This window comes from Chaetodon trifascialis, chromosome 19, assembly GCF_039877785.1.
Source record: "Chaetodon trifascialis isolate fChaTrf1 chromosome 19, fChaTrf1.hap1, whole genome shotgun sequence".
Lineage (NCBI taxonomy): Eukaryota > Metazoa > Chordata > Actinopteri > Chaetodontiformes > Chaetodontidae > Chaetodon > Chaetodon trifascialis.
In genome coordinates, this window is record NC_092074.1 from 21419948 (window position 1) to 21441565 (window position 21618).

General features: G+C 43.5%; 1 protein-coding gene across 1 annotated transcript in view; it reads left to right on the top strand.

The window, feature by feature from the left end:
* col12a1b (collagen, type XII, alpha 1b) overlaps positions 1–21618 on the top strand; it is a 115683-nt gene that overhangs the window by 24543 nt on the left and 69522 nt on the right. Inside the window, exons 14-25 of the mRNA XM_070987133.1 lie at positions 3544–3813; positions 5863–6129; positions 7239–7431; positions 8177–8301; positions 10895–11044; positions 11970–12089; positions 12458–12622; positions 13026–13172; positions 14254–14396; positions 16112–16241; positions 17923–18068; positions 20087–20216. Coding sequence (XP_070843234.1) covers positions 3544–3813; positions 5863–6129; positions 7239–7431; positions 8177–8301; positions 10895–11044; positions 11970–12089; positions 12458–12622; positions 13026–13172; positions 14254–14396; positions 16112–16241; positions 17923–18068; positions 20087–20216 — 1986 coding nt within the window. The remainder of the gene's footprint in view (positions 1–3543; positions 3814–5862; positions 6130–7238; positions 7432–8176; positions 8302–10894; positions 11045–11969; positions 12090–12457; positions 12623–13025; positions 13173–14253; positions 14397–16111; positions 16242–17922; positions 18069–20086; positions 20217–21618) is intronic.

Here is a 21618-nt window from a genome sequence, read left to right on the forward strand (position 1 = left end):
TGCAAAGGTGGAGCTGCATTGAGGACATAATCTACCGTTTCTGGTTCCTTGGATTTGCCAAATAAGGTTGAATTGAACCAATCAGATCATTTCTGTTTCTGCTCAAATGTCGGTGGCACTGCAAGTCAGCTGTTTTGTAATATGAGTAATGTGTTTTAAACTAGATTTAAAGTTAGTTTTAATCGCATTTTACCGTGATAATGGAGAAATGTTGGAACTTATGCAATTTGTCGATGGAACAGTTCCATCACAAGGTCCGGTCAGTCAGCGTCAGAAGCCTTTTCAAGCAATGAAAACAGCGATAACTACACTTTAAGACGCAGACACAAAGAAAAAGTTTAAAACAAGATCTTACTTTAAACCTAAGGCAATATCCTTCTCCCAAGACGGATAACATTTTGAAAATCCCTCTGATTCTGAGTGAGATAGATGATAGATAGATAGACAGATGGATAGGTAGGTAGATGAGGGATACATGCAGTGGAAATATCCTCAAACGGGCTTTAAATTTCCTGCGGTTTTGTTCAGATTTGCCTCGTGATGGGTTGTGGAAAAATAAGCCCGTGTGTGTTTGAGGTGGCGTCTGCAGAGTGCCAGATATTCCATACTCCATCTGATGGCTGTCTGTGGCTGTTATTTTCAAAAGCCTCCAGATTTGGCTTCCAGCGTTGAGAGACAGCGCTCCTTGAAGCAGATAAAAAGTGGCAGCGGCGGCCGTGGAGCGCTCCCAGCTCCCCCGCTAATGGCGGCTGCAGCGGCGTCTGTGCGGTGAAGATGACTGACGGCAGCCCAGCGGCACATGGGGAATAAAAGACAGAAATAAACTAATATATCTCCATGAATGAATCAAAGTACAATCCGTCCAGGACTTGCATTAACATAAAGTCACGTGTTTTTTCAGAAATTCGTCAAATTAGATGCAGCGGTCAAATGAAAAGCCTGGTTAGAGTCTCTCTGTAACAAGCAGCTCATGAACATCTTTTCAATGCTTTTGTTCTCTAGATTGACTTTTTCAATGTGGAGATTCTGCACACACACATTCTGACTTTCTGGCCCTCATCAGCGTGCATGGAGAAACTTTATAAATAAAGCGTCCTGAGTTTTGTTGTCTCGAGTGGAGACCAGAAACACTTTTTCCTACTAAAAACGTTTGGAGGGCCTGGTGTTTTTTTCCCCTCTCTCTGAAGGTCTGTATCAGTTGGCCAAAGCTCGATCGTGATTTATTTCATGCTTGCTCTCTTGATTATATTAGCTGGATTTGATATTTTGTGATAATTATCACATTGCGGAAACTTGGCTTCTCAGTCTTTCCAGCGCCTCTTTCGTGCGCATTGTCACCTACTCTAAACTGAAGATGGATTATATTTTGATTTTGATGTTCCCTCCTCCTCCTCCTCCTCTTCCTCCTCTTCCATCATTCCACAAGCATTCCCATTGTGCTGCTCTGTCTGTGAGGAAAGTGACCGTATGTCTGCTTGTAGCAACATGAGCCGCCGGTGGTGGGAATTAGATTTGGTTTCACTTGGTTAAACGAATCTATAAGGGCCATAGCTTCTGTGTGCTGCTGCCTTCAGAAAGCTGAGCTCATAAAAACCTCAGAAAACACTCTAATACTGTGTGTGTGTGTTAGTGTGTGCTCTTGATTTACCGTTGGTGTGGAAACCAGGTTCAGAGCGAGCATATTTTCATAAGGTGATGTCATTCGGTCCATCACTTCAACAAGCGTTGAATTTGGGGTTTATGGTTTAAGTTAATGGTTACTCTCTCCATGAAAAATGCACAAACAACTAAAGCTGGATGTTTTAAACAAGCCACAGTAGGATTGCAGTAGTGTTCCCTTTTTGTTTTACCTGCTTCACTGCGCAAAGAGGGGGCATCTTCTTTTTAACGGCCACCATGTCTTCAGATTATGGAATTAAAAACGAGATAAGGGTCTAAAGGCCTGCTAGCAGATTCTACAGGCTGCAGTGTTCATTACAGCGTGGGACTGTACAAACTACACAATGAGAGCCTCAACGCAGCGGCCGCTGGAGCTAGTGGGTGGCATGAGAGGAAAGGTCAATAAAATAAAAAGCCTTCTTCCTCTGGGAAGCATATATCTTGTTTGTAATGTTTACATTTTCACATGACGGTGCTTCAAAAGGAAGCTGAGGAATGTCCAGAATCCAAAGAGCTCGTCCTCTCAGGAGCATACTGCAGTGTGCCATCAGTGACTTTCATGTGCCCATTAGACGCCGATATTTCTGCCTGATCGTTACACTATGGGAAACATCAGTGAGTCACCAAAAATGTTAGGAATCATCCTCTGGGGACTGTGAACGTGCACATGTGAAGCTGGTCTGTAGTCACTGAGAATCAGCCAATGTCAACATCCTCAGACCACAAGGCTCGCAGGGGAAAACCAACAAATGCAATTAATATGAGTGAAAATGTAGTTTTCTTTGGACTGAATGGAGATTAGTTTCAGAAACAGCACTTACAAAGGAGAACGTCAGGTTATGGATATAACCCCAGTTCTCTGATTGCTATGAAAGAAGGTTTAAAGATGCTTCCACTTCATTAAAATTTGTTTTTTGTTTTCATAGTTTCATCGTTGTTACATTTTACGTGAGAGGAACAAGAAGTTAGTTAATGAGAGAGGTTCTAAACAAGCCCCAAGTTAGATGACTTAGAAGAGAAACCAGAGGAGAATGGTAGAAATATTACCAAAACCGTCCATTTTCAACATCCATCCACTTGAAATAGCTGTCATAGCCACAAAAATAAGACCCGAGTCATAAACTGAAAAGTCAGATGGCCATTAGGATACTGAGGGATCCTTAAACCCACAAGAAAGCAGCTTCACTGAAAGCTAGCTGGTTAAAAGGTAAAAGGGTCAATTTAAATGTGCCTGCTAAATACTGAATATCAACGTTTGCAGCTGGCACTCTACCAACAGAGGGAAGCACTGATGTGATGACGTAAAGATGTTCAGTCATCAGCAAAGAAGAGGTTTCCTCCTCTTGTTGTCATCCCTCTGCCTCAGTGGGGACACTTTGAGTTCATCCGGTTCCTGACATGTTTCAAAGCTCTGCACTGGCTAATGAAGCAGAAACGTCTTAAAAACGTCACGTGGTTCTCCAGCCGCCCTTTATAGCTGCGCTGAGTTTTTCAAAATCTTCTGTCCACTTGATGGCCTTTTAATAGTTTCCATTTTAGAAAATAATCTGATCTGCCAGCACATCCAAATGGTCCCTTTGTTTTACAGGGAAGATGGATTAAAAAAAAAAAAAAAAAACTCAAATACTGGAAAGAACATTAGAGCAACCGAGCCAGTATGACTTTAAACAACATAAAACTTTCACACAGTCAAGTTTCAGAACATCTGTTGTGATCAGGGAGGCGATTTGGGGATTTGGGGGCACTGTTATGCACAAAATCAGGGAGCATATCTTTAAGAAATATACAAAAAGGCTTCAAAAAAACATTTTATCTGAACTACATAAGTAGTGAATCACAGATTAGAAACGCATACTAATCTGTACATTTGCTTGTTGTTTCCAGATGTGGGCCCACCTAAAAACCTGGTCACCAGCGACGTGACCGACTCCAGCTTTGCAGTGTCCTGGACGGCAGCGCCTGGTAACGTCAAGATGTACCGGGTTCGATGGAAGTCGCTGTTCTCTGAGGAGGCTGGAGAGAAAACAGTGGCAGGAGACACAACCAACACCGTGCTGCAAGGTCTGAGTCCGGAGACGATCTACCAAGTTTCTGTGGTCGCCACCTACGATCACAAGGACAGCGACGCCCTCCCTGGACAGGAAACCACTGACGGTAAGACTTAAACTCCAGCAGACTGTAGATACCTACCTCAAAGACAAGCAAGACAAACCCCAAGATCTGCAAGCCCCAGCACACCCAGGGGCTAACTGTTAGCTAAGAGGCACAGAGCAGCAGGAGCTCTGCCCTTGAGACGGGTCTGTATCTGTCGTAATTCAATCCTTCTTATGTATTTCGTTGTTTATGTTTGCCCAATATGCAGCAAAGAGCAGCTCTCCGGAAGCTTCTCAGAGGTTAAAGCTGCAAACACTGTTTGCTTTCAGATCGCCTCCGCAGCCCAGACAGGGTCCGTTTCACAGTCAGAGGTTAGGTCGTGAACCCATTTCTTTGCCCGTCAGAGGAAGTTTATGACATTTTTATTGTATTCTCAGAGTAGACAATTGGCAGAAAATGCTGCTTTTTGATTCCCAGGCAGCGTGCCACATGAATAGTCAAAACAGATTAAACGCTTCCTTTTATCACAAAAACCAAATGGATTTCAGAGCTTGCATAATCGCGAAGTTGGCATTCTCCAAAAGGCTTCAGCTCTCTGCTCTGTGTAAATAGTCCAATTTTGAATTGAGCCATTAGTTTTAGATGCCTTTCAAACTGTAATCTGGAGTGAAAGACCGACACTGTCACAGTTTCGCTGCGTAACATTCACGACTGAATATTGGTGCAACGTGTGTGTCCTGTGGATGTGAACTGCAGACCCACTTATTGTATCAGAGACGGAGCACCCTCTAAAAATGTCAGCACATTCCTCATTGCATATGCACACATGGGAAATCACACACAGGCCACCTAAACCAGAGCAACATGTAGATAAACGAACACGTTTCACTACATATTGTTCCTCAATGCGTCCTTCCAGCAGAGCTAATACATCTCCAGCTTTGCACATTTGTTCAGATCTATCAACACATCAAAAAGTTGGACGCCATGTTTTTTCCACCAATAAAAATCCTCCCGAGTGAAATTAAGTAGTCTGAAAAACTTTCCTTGGGATCATTAAATATACATATTATTCCCTTGCAAAGTTGTTTTAATCACTTGCAGAATCATCGGAATAAGTTCATTTCGTTTTATGGGGCTTCGGTTGTTTCGAGGGAAAAGGAAAATGTGGTTAGCATTTCCTCCAAACTGATCACTTCTGGGTAAATGCCTAATTCATAAGCAATTAGTTTTGGCATGAAGCTGATGGAATTACTCAACATTTATGCCTACAGTTATGAATACATAACGCTTATGAAAGGAATATAAAGGAAACCGCTCTTGGCCTTTGAATTGAAAGGGGAAGACGATTGTTTTTAGAGTTGAAATGAAACACAACTGCATTTTTATTGTTACGCAGCCACCACAAGAAGACTGTGTGAAGCTTAGTCCTGCACATTCAGAACATAAAAACTGACAAAGGATGATCTGTTAAACCAGAAATCTCAAGTTTGGCCTCATCAGACCAAAGGGCGGATTTCCACTGGTCTGATGTCCATTTCTTGTGTTTCTTGGCCCAAGTACCTCTCTTCCTCTTGTCTCAGTAGTGGTTTCTTTGCAGCAGTTCAACCATGAAGGCCTGATTCACACAACCTCCTCTAACAGTTGGTGTTTAGATGAAACAGCTCTGTGGGCTCTGATCTGAGGTGCCGTCAATTGTTGGTTTCTGTAATTAGCCTGTCCTCTGCAGCAGAGGGAACTCTTGGTCCTTTCCTGTCGCGGTCCTCGTGAGAGCCAGTTTCATCAGAGCATTTGATGGTTTTTACGACTGCACTTGAAAATACATTCAAAGTTTGCAGACTGACTGCCCTTCATGTCTTAAATTAATGATGGATGATTATTTCTCTTTACTTAGTTAAGTGGTTCTTGCCATAATATGAATTAGTACAGTAGCTGAATAGGGCTGTTTACCATGTACCCACACTGCCTCAATGCTGTCGTCAAGGCTAAAGGTGGCTACCTTTGAAAAAGAAATCTTAAATCTTAGGGTTCATGTTGGTCATTCCAGGGTTACTGCACACGTCGTTTAGGCTGAATCCGTCTTTGAGCATTTATTTTTTTTGTTTTCAGCATCTGCTGCTGGTAAAACGTTAAACGTGACGGATATGACCGAGCGAATCATGAAAGTCACGTGGGTGCCGGCGCCGGGCAAGGTGAGCCACTACCGGCTGAAGTATGTTCCCAGTGGTGGAGGGAAAGAAGTGACCCTCAAGATCCCTGGGACGGTCACTTCCACCGTCATGAAGCGCCTGCAGCCCGTAACCACTTACAACATCACCGTTCACCCCATCTACAAGCGCGGGGAAGGAAAAGCAAGGCAAGGAGTAGGAACGACACGTACGTTGGTCCATAATTCAACCCTACGACAGACAGTACACTGCAGAAACATGTCCATCTCAACCAAGACGTTTAAACCAGGGGTAAATCTTAAAACATTATCATTGGTGGAATGAAATTTAAGGATCTGCTGCTCAGGATCCCCTTTATGGATCCCACCCCAGACTCCATAGGATGTCCTGTGACTGGCCTGCCAAACAGGATGTTAGATATAAAAGTGAAATGTTTAAGTGTTAGCTTTGGCTTCTGGGCAAGTATACTGTTAGTCCTACTTACCCAGAGTCAAACAAACTCATGGATGTGCTTCTTTGGTCCCTGCTTGCAGTCTGAAGCTGTGTTGAATGGTGAAATTAGCCTATTTTAACTCAATTGCTGCAAGTCAATGGGATCAAGTTGCTGTCACATTAGGGAAACTCAGTGTAGCTTTATCTGTAGATCCACCTGTGAAAACAATCTTTTTCCATTGTTGAGCCTTTCTTCACTCTCACAGAATTGGATGTGTGACAGATTCACTGAGTTTGGAAAAAAGCCATGCTATAACATTGTCTTGCAAAGATCCCCAGATTGGCCTGAACTGTCAGTATTAATGTGACTTTAAACCTTCGTTTCCCTTCCGTGCTCCCACAGTGAAGGAATCTGCACACTTCTGATAGGAACTTTGTCACTTGTTTCAAGAGAAACGTTAACACAAATCATGCTGCCTTAGCAACAAGTGGGAGTCTGTCATCCAAGTTGCAGATTTTTTTTCCATTCTTCCACCAAAAATAAGATTTTAGGACTGACTCCACGTTGAAACGACTTGTTAAGATGAATGTTTTTCACACCACAGGTGCTGCTGCGCTGCAGAGGAGCAGCGTCTTTTCACTAGAACACTAAAATCACAGTTGAACATCTGCTCAATCACACGCTCGCATTACTAACACACAGCATGACACTGGGCTTTTTAACAAATGACACCGGGTTCAAGGTATTGTATTATGGACTAATGAGAAACTGGCTTGAATGTGGCGTGGCTGACCTTCAAACCTTCGCCCAATAGCTGGAGTTGCGTTAAACTGTCATCCTGCTTGCGTTTGTCCTGAAGTTCTGGCTGGATTCTTCTTTTTCAGTGTCGCCTTACAAGTCTCCAAGAAACCTCCAGACCTCAGAGCCCACCAAGAACAGTTTCAGAGTCTCCTGGGATCCAGCACCTGGAGATGTTAAGGGCTACAAAGTGACCTTTCACCCCACTGGGAATGACATTGACCCGGGGGAGCTCCTGGTTGGCCCCTATGATAGCACAGTGGTTCTGGAGGAACTCAGGTAATCTTTCTGAACAATTAGGTATTTAAATATTCTGACGAAGCGCTAAATGTCAGAGGGTAAAACAAAGAAATCACCTGAGCAAACAGAACCATCTGCAGCAGTAGTGCCCCAGTTAAGGCTGGTTAAGCCCTTATGAGTTATTATGAGATTATTAATTCAAACTTTGAAAGAAATCCCTCCGTGTTGCACTTTTTGAGCAATAACAGCTTCAGTTTTCAGCCAATGATTGAATATACTGAAGGTTAATACATTTGGAGGTGCTGTTTAATCAGCTGTCATGGTGCTGCCTCCTCCACGTCTCACTAAGGCAGCTATCACATGTACGTTTTCTTCAAAGCACTTTCAAGTTATCAGTAACATCATCCGTTTTGCAACTTGCTGAGAGTTAAATATCCAATTAATACTAACTTATGGCAGTTATAATTGTCGGGAGGATTGCATAGAGCTATTTTACCAGCTGTTATACATGAAAGAAACACGTTTTACTCTTTTTCCTAACGCAGATTCGTGCTGTGCTGTGAGTCATTTTGTAGGAACTTTTTTTTCAAACTTTGGATGTCTAATTTTGGAATTAAGGTCAAGGAAAAATCATTATCTGCACACAGATCCAGCAATTTTTTTTTCTTTTGCGAGTTAAGTCATTTGACAGACCAGGAGCTGCTTCTTTCAAATCTCATTTTGGTCTTCTGATTGAGATTTTGAAAGGCTGACGTGGGTTTTTGTCATTTCCTTTTCCCCTCAGGGCAGGAACAAAGTACTCCGTTGCCGTGTTTGGGATGTTTGAGGGAGGGCAGAGTTTGCCTCTGGCAGGGGAGGAGAAGACGACCCTCATTGACGGTCCTGAGCCGCCTCCTCTTGATTCTTCCGGTAAAGGCTGATAACTCCACCACACTACAACCCGCACTCCATTAGCAGCCCTAAAGAGCAGGCCTGCAGACCAGACGCTGTCTGATCCAAGTCATTTCAGAACGGGAGTGTCTGACTTCGAAGCGCCACGCAGATTAGAGCTTGAACGTTGAATTATCTGTTGTCGAAGCGAATTAAAATCGCTGTCTGTTTGGAATCGCCGAGCAAAACTCCGGCGCAGATGATTATGATTAGAACAAATTATTCAGAGCTGCTTGGCTCACGCTTCCACACCTCCCTCATATCTCATTTGGAGCATAATCTGGAGCAAAATGACACGCCATTTAACATGCGCTGAAGCGTTGACACTGCTGTTTATAAATTGCCCAGTTGGACGCGTTCCCTGAACGCCTCACGTGCTGTACATGTGCCGGTGTCTGAGCTGCCGCCCGAATGATGCGCTGGCCTTTGATGGTGTCACCACGAACATACTGTATCTTCATCAACTCCCAGATGAGTTGTTACTGAGCTCAGTGTCTGCCGGCCAAATGTTTTTTCAGTCATTCAAAAGCAGATATTTCCCATTGTTATGTTGTTCAGAGTGTGGAAAGGGGCTCTGCTTGCAATTACAGGCTCTTTTTTTTATGATTCAGAGCTTAATCTGCCACTGGGATGTATGCAGTTAGGAAAATGTTACTCTTCTCATAAGACCCTGAGGGGGTGCTGACCCTGGGCAGAAATTCCCTCTGTAATGGGGACCAGACACGGTGACCGACTGCCCGCTGAGCGGGGAACCGGCCAGGACGTTCCACCGCAGCTCCACTCAGAGATCCTCATATATCAAACAGCAGCTCTCGCATGGCAGCCTGCTTAGCGGAGGCTTTAATCCAGACTTTCTGATAGGTCCATATGGTCCAGCAGAGCTGCTTGAGGTGTCCTCTGTATGCTACTTACAGGTCGTTAAACGCGTTTTCTTTTTTTAAATAAAGTGTGAAAAACTTCAGTCAAGAGAGAAAATTCGACTCGTTTCCATCAACTTTTTATTGTATTGCTGGACATCATCTGGAATAAAGTCATGTTTTTAAGATTTTTGAACAAGTTAATGTGCGAACATTGGAAATGATCAAATTCAACATGACATGCGCTTGCTTGCCATCACTTTTTTGAAATTTATATGTTTTTAGACAGAAAAAGATGCCTAATGCATTAAAGGATAGCTTGTTAACATTTACATCACTGGATGTAAAGAGGTTTCAGTAAAGGCAACTTCTATATCATGGAATCAAAACAGTCACAACCCGAGGTCCACTTCCTGTGACCTTCACTAGCAGGTGGAATTTGCTCTTTTGTCATGGAGATAGATCTGTTGACATGTGATTCCATCCATCGCCCTCCAAAGACAGCTCGTCTTAAATGGGTTGTGAGTGTTCAGTTTGGCTCAAAATACCACTGACGCCTTTCGTGCACTCCTCCAACGTCTTTGAGTTTAGTCAGATAATAGAAAGATCGTCAATAAAACTGTCGCTACCCATAATGTGAAGTCTTATCAGCAGCCTTGAAACATGTAAGAGGGTTCTCTCCAAAATCACATTACTCGCGTTTTGGAAAAGAAAAGCTCATGCTGACACTGCCGTTGACTTTGGATCCAGACTTCATTTCATCTCGGGGTTTAAGGCGGCCTTCAGCCTCAGAGCAAAAACAACAAAAGTCCGAGCCGCTGCAGGTTTCTGCACCAGTGGCTTCTCTCCCACAGTCAGACTGAGCTGGATATTTATCTGCTGAGGCTCAGAGACACTGGATCCAGCAGTTGTCTGCAGCATATTAGATGCCTCTTAAAGCTGCCTCTGTTTATGACATCTGTTTTTATTAATGAATGTCGGAGGGACATGTGAGCATGTTATTTACCGGCGGTGGTATAACTCAAACAGACTGCGGTCAAGCATCCGACTCGGTTCCTCTTAGCATCAAGCATCTGTTGCTGCGGCCTGCTGACAAAGAGCAAAAAAATGAAATCGATTGTCTCCTAACCTGTTTTCAATTGCACACACCAGGGCTCGCCATCGGCCAGACGCGCCGTCCTAGAAAAACGGACGGGCGGCCATTTTTCACCCCAACAGGTGCCTGAAGCAGGAATGCGCAGTAACTTTCGGCAACAGGAGGTCTCGTATATCACAGAGTCTGCTGCTGGAGGTGTCGGCCTCAGCGTCAGCCAGAAAAGACCGCAGGGCTCCTCCATCGATGGATGTAAAAACCCAAGCGACTGGCTGTGCTGGAAGACGGAGGGAAAAAAAGTCTGTGAAGAGAGAGCAGTTAATCCAGAAATGACAGCTGTTACACAATGTGTTACAAGTGTGAATTATTTGTGTTACATAACGCTGTGCGAAAACATTCTGCTGTGTAAACATCTTGTGATTGTGAGCGTTTTATGACCGACTCCTGCTCCTCAGCGCTGTCTCCTCTGATGCATCCCACAAAGTTTCCCCTCACTTTCTCTCACTTTCCACACGCATTCATCTCGCAGTTCACATAAAACTGAGTGGACACTTTTGGTGGGTGTCTGTGGTGCGCCGGGTGTGTCGCTCACTGTCCCCCCTCCCTTGCCGTCTCTCCGCAGACACTCAGTGTAAGACCGCGGCCAAGGCCGACATCGTGCTGCTGGTCGACGGCTCTTGGAGCATTGGCCGCATCAACTTCAAAACCATCCGCAACTTCATTGCTCGCATGGTCAGCGTGTTCGACATCGGCCCTGACAGAGTCCAGATCGGTAATGACTGTTAGGATTCTCATTACTATACATTACTACCACTGCTTTAACCACTACGTGTAGTATTACTTCTCATTATTACTAATACCACTCTACTGCAACCATCACTATGATGAACAGTGCTACAACTACTGCTACTTTCTGGCAAGAGTGGTGGGAAAAGTACACCAAACCTTAATACTGCAGTTTTAAAATGCTCCATTACGAATAAGTGTCCAGCACTTAACATTAAACAAGCAAAAGCAGTAAAATAAACACTGCATTCATAAAACATTGCTGCTTTTGTCTGTTTGCAGTATTTTAATGTTGCGTCTGGTCTACCTACTTTAAATACTGTCCTTGGATTGTTTAAACTTTAAAGTTTAAGCAGTTTATCATATTTTATCTGTTTGTCACATGTTGTCTTGATGTTGACGTTATGCTGCTTACAGCCGTTGAATAAAAGGACAGTGGTGGAGTAAAAAGAACCACTCAAAGTAGGACAGATGTCCCACCCACTACTTCTGCAACTGTTACTTTTATTAATACTCCTCTTAATACTCCTTAATCCTGTGAGGACATGGACTAGTACAACGACTGAAACTAGCAATTGAACTTGTTTAGTACTACGACTACTGCTATTACTCATTACATCATTCTGCCACTGCCTCTGTGCTTATAGCTACTACTGTACTAATACTGCTGCTGCTGTTCCACTACTATTACAACTGTTGTTACTTTAAATACTTCTAATGCTGCTACAAATACTATTACTACTACTCCAGTTACTTCTGTTCTAATAATATAACCTGTACATGTGTTACTACTATGACTACTGCTGCTACTGAGCCAGATTTTCCGTTAAAAACTGTAGTTTTTTGCTGGTAAACCTGTGTAATCTGTTGGTGCGTCCTTTTTATTTACACATTGTTTGTGTTGTCTGCAGGTCTGGCTCAGTACAGCGGAGACCCAAAGACCGAGTGGCACCTGAACGCCCACCCGACCAAGGCGTCCCTGCTGGATGCCGTCGCCAACCTGCCGTACAAAGGAGGCAACACCATGACAGGTGATTCAGCAGTGCTTTGTCCAATCCAAACCAGGTTTAAACTGGTTTAAACGTATTTTCTTCCTTATTTGGATCCATTAGTTGAGAACTGAAGTGGTTATTTTTCAATTTTCGAAAGATTTTCACCCACATTTGCCAAAATCTGGCTAAATACACAACTTAAATTTACCTGTGTGCTGTTCCAGCTGTTATTGTACTGAAAAAATGAATGTACTTACTGCGACCTGCAGTTATTATTGTCATGAATGGAGCGTGTTTAGTATCTGTTTGTAGCTCCAGATGCGTTTGGATTTGTCCCAGAACTGTTAGAAGACAGAAAGAGATTCACGGTCTGAAAGCTTCATTAAAGCTTTGTTCCTGTCACACAGGAATGGCTCTAAACTACATCCTTCAGAACAACTTCAAGCCCAACGTGGGGCTGCGAGAAAACTCCCGCAAAATCGGTGTCCTGATCACTGACGGAAAGTCCCAGGACGAAATCGTCTACAACTCGCAGAACCTGAGAGACAGCGGCATCGAGCTCTACGCAATCGGTGAGTGATTTTGTCAGTTCAGTAGAAAAGATTTAAGTGATATTAATGTTACTAGAAAAGGCTTATTTATTGTTTTTGTTTCTTGAAAATATTCGCTAACAGTCACAGGACCATACCACTGGTTTTCCATGATTTGACTTTGTAAGTTTCCAAACTTTTTAACATTTGAGATCCAGCTGTTGCATCTGCTCGTAAATTTCAATGAATTTCTGAAAATAAAAATAAGATTTGTTTGAAGTCTCTGGAGGTTCAGAGCATGCTGAAGTGAAACCAGTGGCTTCGTAACATGATCAGCAGTGATGTGCAGTATGCATTAGTATGTCAAGTATACACAGCTTACAAATTGGATGGAAATGTATCAGGTCTCGTTTTTCACAGTTCTGACGACGCATTTTCCTCTCAGGTGTCAAGAACGCAGACGAGAACGAGCTGAGGTCCATCGCCACCGACCCCGACGAAATTCACATGTACAACGTCAACGACTTCCAGTTCCTGCTGGACATCGTGGACGACCTCACCGTCAACCTGTGTAACAGTGTCAAGGGTTCAGGTAGGAAAAGAGTCACCAGAGTCACTGTATCAGAATCAACTGAAAGAAAGATAGACCAAGGCCATCAACGGGCATCAAGTGGCCAAACTTTGGATTCTGATATTAAGAGCAACATGGAAAAAGTATCCTTTTTCCAGTTTTTCTCTAATTCTCAACATTTTTCCGTCTCAAACTTGGTGAAATGCCGCAGCCTCATCTAAAGCGGTTGCAGACGTGCTTTCCTGATGGCGGCGCTATAACCCCTCTTACCTTTTTATAAGTGCTTTGCTCAAACGGAGCTTGGCCGCTGCTGGAATTCCAGCTTTTTCTTTGATTACAGCTGAGTCAGATTTACAGCTTTCTGCAGTTACCAGTGGTGAAGGTCAGATGGAAACTTCAGAGCGTTCAGCCTTTCAGGAATTTACAGAGCGACGGTGTTTAACTGACAGCCATATATTTCTGAGATTTTATTACAGCCTCTTATTTGGTTTTACAGGTGCTCGAGGGCACGAAAGTTGCTCTACGTATGATGGACGATACAAATGTTTAGTCCAAGTGAAGACATGAGTATCAGTTGAAGTACACTTCCTTGGTACACAGCTGCCTGTTTGAGTGATGAAACTAATGACTGCTGACAAGAAGAAAGTCCAAATTATGCAGTCACTGTAATCCCTCGATGAGAGCAAAGTGCTCTATTAGCCACAAACCAGTTCTGCTTTTTAAGATAGAAAAACAGGAGATCACATCCAAAGAATTCAGATAAATAAATTTGCCTCAATTCTGCCCGACATCCTCGATTATTTCAGGCCGTCAAGAGATGCTGCGACACAGATCCAAGCGTCTGATGGAAACTTTCACATTGGAAGTGCTTTTTGTCTGTAAATCAGTTCTGAGAGGAAATACAGAGATGATTTACAGCACAGCTGGAGAAAAACATTTCTTTAAAGAAAGCCTTTGTCAGATGAGCCGAAATATACAGCGGCCCAGCAGCTCCACTGTCAGAGGAGCGAGCGCGACCAGGGCAGATTTGTGGTGTCAGGTTCACAGTGTGAAATACTTGACCTGTCAGATCATATTCCAGCTCCTGTCCATTACTTCTCAGACGCTGAACTGGAGGCGCCCACCAACCTGGTGACCTCAGAGGTGACCCACCGCTCCTTCCGCGCCACCTGGACGGCCCCTGGCAGCCCCGTCGACAAGTACCGGGTCACTTACATGACCAGGGCTGGAGGACCCACCCAGGAGGTGAGATCAGGCTTCTCCTCTTCCTGCCACCCGCCACCCGTCACCCCACATCAAGGAAGAACCACGAGAATATCTCACCATGTTTCTCTGGTGCCTCTCAAAGTGTTCGCAGAGTTAAAATCAACCAAAAAAAAAGTCGTTTTAATATTTCACCCCTCACATCTTGAACCTGGTTGTGATAGAAAGAGCTGGTTCAGTAATTGTTGTTTGGGGTCACGTTAACTCCATTATTCCAGGTATAAATGGCCAAAGACTGTGATAATTGGTCTGTTTCACAGAACTTCGTTTAAGTGTGCTTCCTCGCTCAGTAACTTTATGTGTACCATCTGTGAGTGCTGGATAAGAACCTGAATATCAAATAGCATCTTGTTTGCTTATTAATTCCCTTTGGCTCCCATTGGACCCGAATTAAACTGCAGCAGATACCTCTTTAGATTGTTTGTATCTGTTCACCGAATCAGTCAGGAGAGATTTACTACTTCCTGTGAATTTAGATAATGACAGGTTGTCAGTCAGACAAAAACAGACTAATTGACACTTAAATCCTCCCCTGTTGTTTAATATTCTGGTATGTGTTGCACTCTGTGGCTAACCTCAGAAGACAGGTTGAAAAGCACCTCCTGAAGGTTTCCAAACAGGCGGGCTGGCTTCTTTTCAAAGCCTCGTGCGCTGGGCCCTCAGGGACTGAAGTCTGCGTGCCAGTCGCTTTGGTGAACCTGCGTTTAGTTTGCACTTAACCTCCTGTCACTCCCGTCTTTGAAAACAGAGCGCTGGGGTCTTTCTGTGCTTTTATTGGCCCTCGTCAGATGGAGCCTGGGTGATTATAATCGGACTCATCTGAAATCGAGCAGAGTTTCCACTGGATCCACTTAGTTTAACGTTATAGACCTCACACTGGGCCGAGACGCCTCATCGTACAGCCCCTCGCTCTTCTTTCATCTCTTTACAGTGGACTGTACAGCACATATGATCAGCATGAGATATATGATGTTTACACGCTGGGTATTTGGTGAAGATGTTATCGACAGTGATTTACAGTGACAGTGAACTGATAAATTACCAGCAGCCAGAAACAGGGAGGGTCAGGGTCGAGGTCATGGCACTCTTCTGAGAGATGAAACGTGTTTCTGTCAACCTGGAATATTTGGGCTTAAGGGAGAAATAGAAATGTGGACAATAAATAGGCCTGAAAAGGTCGTGGCAATAAGCTGAAGAGGGCGTTTTGGGTCATTGAAAGTGTTTCAGGGTTTAAGGAATTGTCTGATAACTTACCTGTTAATGGACAGCTCAGGTGGTTTTACATGTTTTAGTTCATTAAATACAACCAGTTTTCCAAACTTTCAAACGTTCAGCAGTTTCACTTTCATTTCACGAGTCCTGAAACTTACCACGACTGATGCGACGCCTTACAACAAACATGTTTTGTTTTTGTGCTGAAGTGCAGGTCTGGCAGCATTTACTCCAACAGGAAACCACACAAAAGGAATGTCTGCGCCAGCAAAACCAAAAGATGGTTTAATGAGAGAAATTATAACTCCTGTGACGTTGTGATGCACTATGTTTAAAGATGGTTGGTTCATGCTGATAGCTGAATAACTGAAGCTCATACCACATAAACGCAGTGTCTCCAGTCTTTTCCGTGTCCCCTTGTTTGTCTTTATACTGTCTGCAATAAATAAAGGCAAAAAAGGATAACCAGTCCTTTCTCCTCTCAGCTGATGGTCGATGGGTCAATGACCACCGTAGTGCTGGAAGGCCTGATGCCACTGACCGAGTACCTCGTCAATGTCTACGCCGTGGTCGGTGAGGAGAGCAGCGATCCTCTGAAGGGCACCGAGACCACCTGTAAGTGTATTTCTTTGCTTTCCTCCCTCGCCACTGAACTCCAAAATCCACTTCCTCTTTGCCTTATGAGAGAAGCGCTCAGTTTCCATGTTGGTTGGCCTTTTCACAAGACACCGGTTTCCCTTTGGGGCGACAGATGTGATTACAGAGGAGCTTGAGAAGCAGACGGCGTCATCGCTCTGTGGTGTTTCACTGTTGTTTCTTCCTTACGGTTTGTCAGACAAACAGCTCGATTTCTCTGCTCATTATCGTGTTTCACACGAATCGACGGGACTTGTTTACCCGCTTTTTCACCGATGCAAATCTGCCCCAACATCTGTTTATACAACCTATATTTAGCATCTGATCTGAGGCGGAAAACTGCTGAACACAAACAATGTCCCATGATGCAATGCTGTGAGCTGATGCTGGTCTGTGGCGGGTGAAGTGGGAATCGCTCTGAGCCATAAAGACAACAGTTAAAAGTGATTTATCGCGGCTGCGGTCTTCTTCTTATATCTTAAATAAACAGATAGGATGGAATAACATGTTAAGTGCTTGGCTTTAAGTGCTTTTATTTGCTGGTTTGTCCTTTAATGTTTGCTTTATTTGTTCTTTAATGTGCAGCTGATTTTTACAATGAGCCCTTTCCCGTTGTCATAAAACAATAACTGATCGCTCTGCTGTCATCCGCTTGGATGGCACCAGCAGCCATTAGATCGCTGTGGCCTCATTCTTTAAACAACGTCCTTCTGTCCACAGTCTGTCACTGTGACTCAAACATGCAGTCACTGTGTTAAGGCTGGAGGCTGCGGGTTTGGGTGGGGGTGTCCTCCATTGATCTGGCATTGTGCTGAAATAGTCAGGAGATTGGATTTATTGTGCAAACCACACTCTTAAACACCACAAATCACACATTTTCTGTTGATTAGCGCTCAAAATGGTACATCCTGTTTCACAGTAAAAGCCTATTAATTATTTCAGTGGCCAGCCTGGCATGATCCCATTCACTGTTTATTGGGAGAACTCATTTTTTCTCTTACATCCAGCTTTATTTATGAACTAAGTCTGACTTTTTTGCGTATTATAAACATGCAGTGTATAGATGTGTTTTCCTTTTAAGCTCTGTGATGAAGGAGCATAACTTCTTTAATTAATTAATGTATAGAAAACAGTTTATTACAGAAAGCAGGAAAGTTTAATCAGGTTATTCAAGTGCATGCCTTTATTTGACAGTGTGTACTGTCAAATAAAGGCAAAACTCCACAGGAAATATTCTTTAAAAAACCAGAAGCTCCTACCAGACATGTGACACCAAATATTCTGCAGAAAAGTCAAAAGTACTAAACTTTATGATCTCTTTGGAGCACCCTGGGATTTTCTAAAGTATGACCTCATGTTGTTCACCTGTTTGTGTCATTATGCTTTGTCTGTGCCAAAACTTCCCCCAAATATCGAATATCAAAAAAGATCATTTCCGACCCACTCAGTCAGTCATTTGGTCCAAAGAATCTACAGTTTTTGCTCTTAGTCCTCTTCAGGTAATTCAAATTAAAGCTTTATTAATGAATTATTATTATTAAAATAGCACATGTTGGGAATTGTCCAGCCTTGTTGTCATACTTGATGTCATGTTAATCTACTAAAAGGCATTAACCTGAACGTTCCTGCAGTTACATTGAGCCATCTTTTGTCCTCTCAGTGCCTCTGTCATCTGCGAGGAACATGATTGTTTATGATGAGACCTCAAGCACCATGAGGGTGAGGTGGGAGGAGGCGGACGGCGCCACAGGCTACATGCTTCTGTACAAATCCATCAATGCTACTGAGCCCCAGGTGGAGAAGGAGGTAAAGTAATGCTGCCTTCAAATGCAACTTGTGAAGATGTGTTTTCAACTGGGAAACAGTTTGAAGTTTATTGTCCGTCACCAAGAAGTCCATTGGTATACATGTAATGTATGATAGGGTCAGATCATGTTAGCTGGCATTGTATTAGCCCTACTAATGTTAGCATGTTAGCCTCATGGCCTCTAAGCAGAGGTTAGAACACAGCATTGTGTCCCCATAATGTGACTGAGTGAACAGATGTCCCCACAACACCGAGCACAGCAACACTTTCAAACATGAGAAACACACACGTGAACACACACAAACTCACAGACTTCTTAATTTGTGTGTTCAGCATTTCCACATTGATTTTATAAGAGTGGGCTTCTGCTCGCGCTGCCTCACTGCTTCCAGATGGCGACACGATGAGTGCTGTGCAGAACGGGAAGTGGACTGTAACAGCGCGGTTCAGGCCAGGCCTGCAAAAAGCAGAGCCCACAGACACGCTGGGTAATGGGAAGGATTAGCTCACGGCGTGAAGTCATCTGAATGATATAAACAGAACAGATGCTGTACGGGTGGAACTGAATGCCTCTGTGGTGTTAACCTTCATTTGCAGCTATACAGCAGAGGAAAATGTAAGGGCTGCTTTAATGTACAGCAAGATTGTCTTTACTGGAAAATATGCAAGTGAATCAGGGCCTCAGAATGAAGTAGAGCATTGAATTAAATATAAACATGAACCGTTTGAAATGCAAGGCTGATTGAAATGATTTTACAATTGATCAAAATGTTAAATCACCATATGGCCAAGAGCAATATCCAAACTGCAGGAGCTGCAATGTTTTTATTAAAGTTTGACACGTGTCAGTGCATATCTTTATAAATGAAGCACTGTGCTGCTACAGAGATGCTCCGGCATTCTGTCAAATAATCACAATATTTATTCTTTGTCATATTGTTCAGCCCTGTTTTATTGTGTATTTTTGCTCATTTTATATGTGCCTGAAAAGTCATATGAAACCATCATGAGTTATGCTATACTTGGAAAATAGTAATCCATCCATCCATCCATCCATCCATCCATCCATCCATCCATCCATCCATCCATCCATCCATCCATCCATCCATCCATCCATTTTCTATGCCGCTTATCCCTTTCGGGGTCGCAGGGGGGCCGGAGCCTATCTCGGCTGTCAACGGGCGGGAGGCGGGGTACACGCTGGACCGGTCGCCAGCCGATCGCAGGGCAAAATAGTAGTCAATAATGTACTGTAAATTACACATTACATGGCCAAAAGTATACGGACACCCCAAAAATGCCTAAAATCCTGGGTGTTAATCTGCTGCTGTACCAGCCAACATTCTTCTGGTTTTAGGCTTTCCACCAGATTTGGAACCTTGCCGTCAAGATTTGCTCCAATTCAGCCACAAGAGCATTAGTGACCTGGTGCTGAGTGATCAGGTCTGGCTCACCGTCAGGGTTCCAGCTCAGCCTGAAGGTGCTGGATGGGATTGAGGTCAGAGCTCTTTACTGGCCAGTCAAGTTTTCAGAAACCAAACTGAGGAAAGCCGTTCCTTTACAGAGTTTTTCTGGCTTTGCGCACTGGTGCATTGTCATGTTGAAGCAGAGAGGAGGCAAACCAGGAAAAACATCCCAAGACCCAAAGAGCACAAGAATGTGTGTCTGTGATTTAACCTCAGTACGCTGTAGGTAATTTGTTATAAATTGGGCCAAAACATGCAGAAACAGGCATGGAGCTGGGAGCAACGTTACATATTTAGCATTATTATGTCATCGTCAGTTTGTGTGGAAGCACTTAAAGTCAAATCGTCACATCAGCAGTTTTCGTGCAGTTTGTTATAAGACCAGAGAGTGTTTGAAGGTCAGTGAGGGTGAGAGTCAGGCCTGTTCACCAGGTGTTCAGTTAAAAGAACAACAACAACAAAACAGCTCCTTAACGTCTCCTCTGCTGTCCGACCCCCACCTGCATTCCTCTCTCCCCATCCACCCCTCACCCCCCTCTCTCCTCCTGTAGGTACGCGTCGGAGGAGATGTAACCAACGTCCAGCTGGAGCAGCTGATACCCAACACCGCATACACCATCTCACTTTTTGCCCTGCACGGAGAAGCTGCCAGCGACCCTCTGGAGGGGAGAGGGGTCACCTGTACGTAACGCTCAGCTGATTCTGCACTGGACACTTCATGATGTTTAGCTCTACAGACATTTGGTAGAGGCAGAGCTCCTCTTGAGACAAAATCTCAACTAATGAGGCAAAGAACCTCGGTTTTACTGGGCAAGTAAGGTTTGAAGTTCGGTTTGAAGTGGGGGTGACTCGTTTTCATGGTTGCAGACAAAAGTTCATGTTCAAAATGTCCATAGAAACTCTACTGCCATTAAAGGAAAAACCAGTAAAAATGTCACCTGCAGACCAGCTTCAGTGATTGTTGTCATAGATGCTTAAAGTGTCTGAACTCTACAGGAGGCATGAGCGCCATTCTTCCAAACATATTCCCTCATTTGGTGTTTTAACACATTGCACAATGCATAGCTCTGTTGGATTGAGGTCTGGTGATGGCAGCATTAATGTATGTCTTCAATCAAACGAATGAGTAACAGGACAACAGCCCCGGATCAAAAGCACACTGCATATGAATGCTATAGCGCAGTTATTTTGTCCTTTAGCCTTGTTCCAGACCTCTGAATGCCAACTGCAGCTCGACTTAACAGTGAAGAGGAGGGTGCATCTTCCTAGCTAGCTAGCTGTAAGCTGTATTGCTGTAGTTAGCTAGCAAATTGCAACAGAAAGGGTGAACATGAATACGATTTCAAGCTGAATGAATGAAGTGAAATGAAATTACAATTCACTCCGACTATGAGGCTAACACTGTCAAGATTGAAGGAAGTGACTTCATGTTTGTGACCCCCACATAAACCTGATAAATGATTCAATCAACCGGCTCTAAAATATGCCGTCATTGTAAGAGCTCAGTTTCCTCAAGATACAGCGGCTTTGCATTACTTTCTTAAATATAGACGCAACATTGGCTTTAAAGTTTCCAAGTACTTAAACCACTCAACTGTCACACATGTAGTGGTCATGTGTGTCTCATTAATTCTGTCTTCAGAGGAGCTTTGCCTCAGGGACGCATCTGTCAAGCAAGTGATTATCATGAAGTGTTTTTGAGCACATGATTTCACATGTTTGTTTACATTTGGAAAGGTTTCATGCTATGTTCGCTGCATTATGTTTACAAGAACCCACAACTTTCATCCTTTAGGATAGAACTTTTGTTTCTAATTAGAAGGTTTTTAGTAAAGGTAAGAACTTGACCAAAGTTTAGCTGAATTTCATTTTCATGTCAGCAGTTAGTTTCTCCCACATGTTGGGGTTTAGATTTTGGATTGAGAACTTATAGATAGAAAACAGATGCAGTGAAAAACTGAATATCCAGAGCGGCAGCACTTAAAAACTGAGCTGCTGTCTGTTTTTCAGCTCTTCAGTGAGCTTTGGCCTCACCACGTCTGTCAGCATCTTTTTATGTCTTCACAGTAATATTGATAGTGAT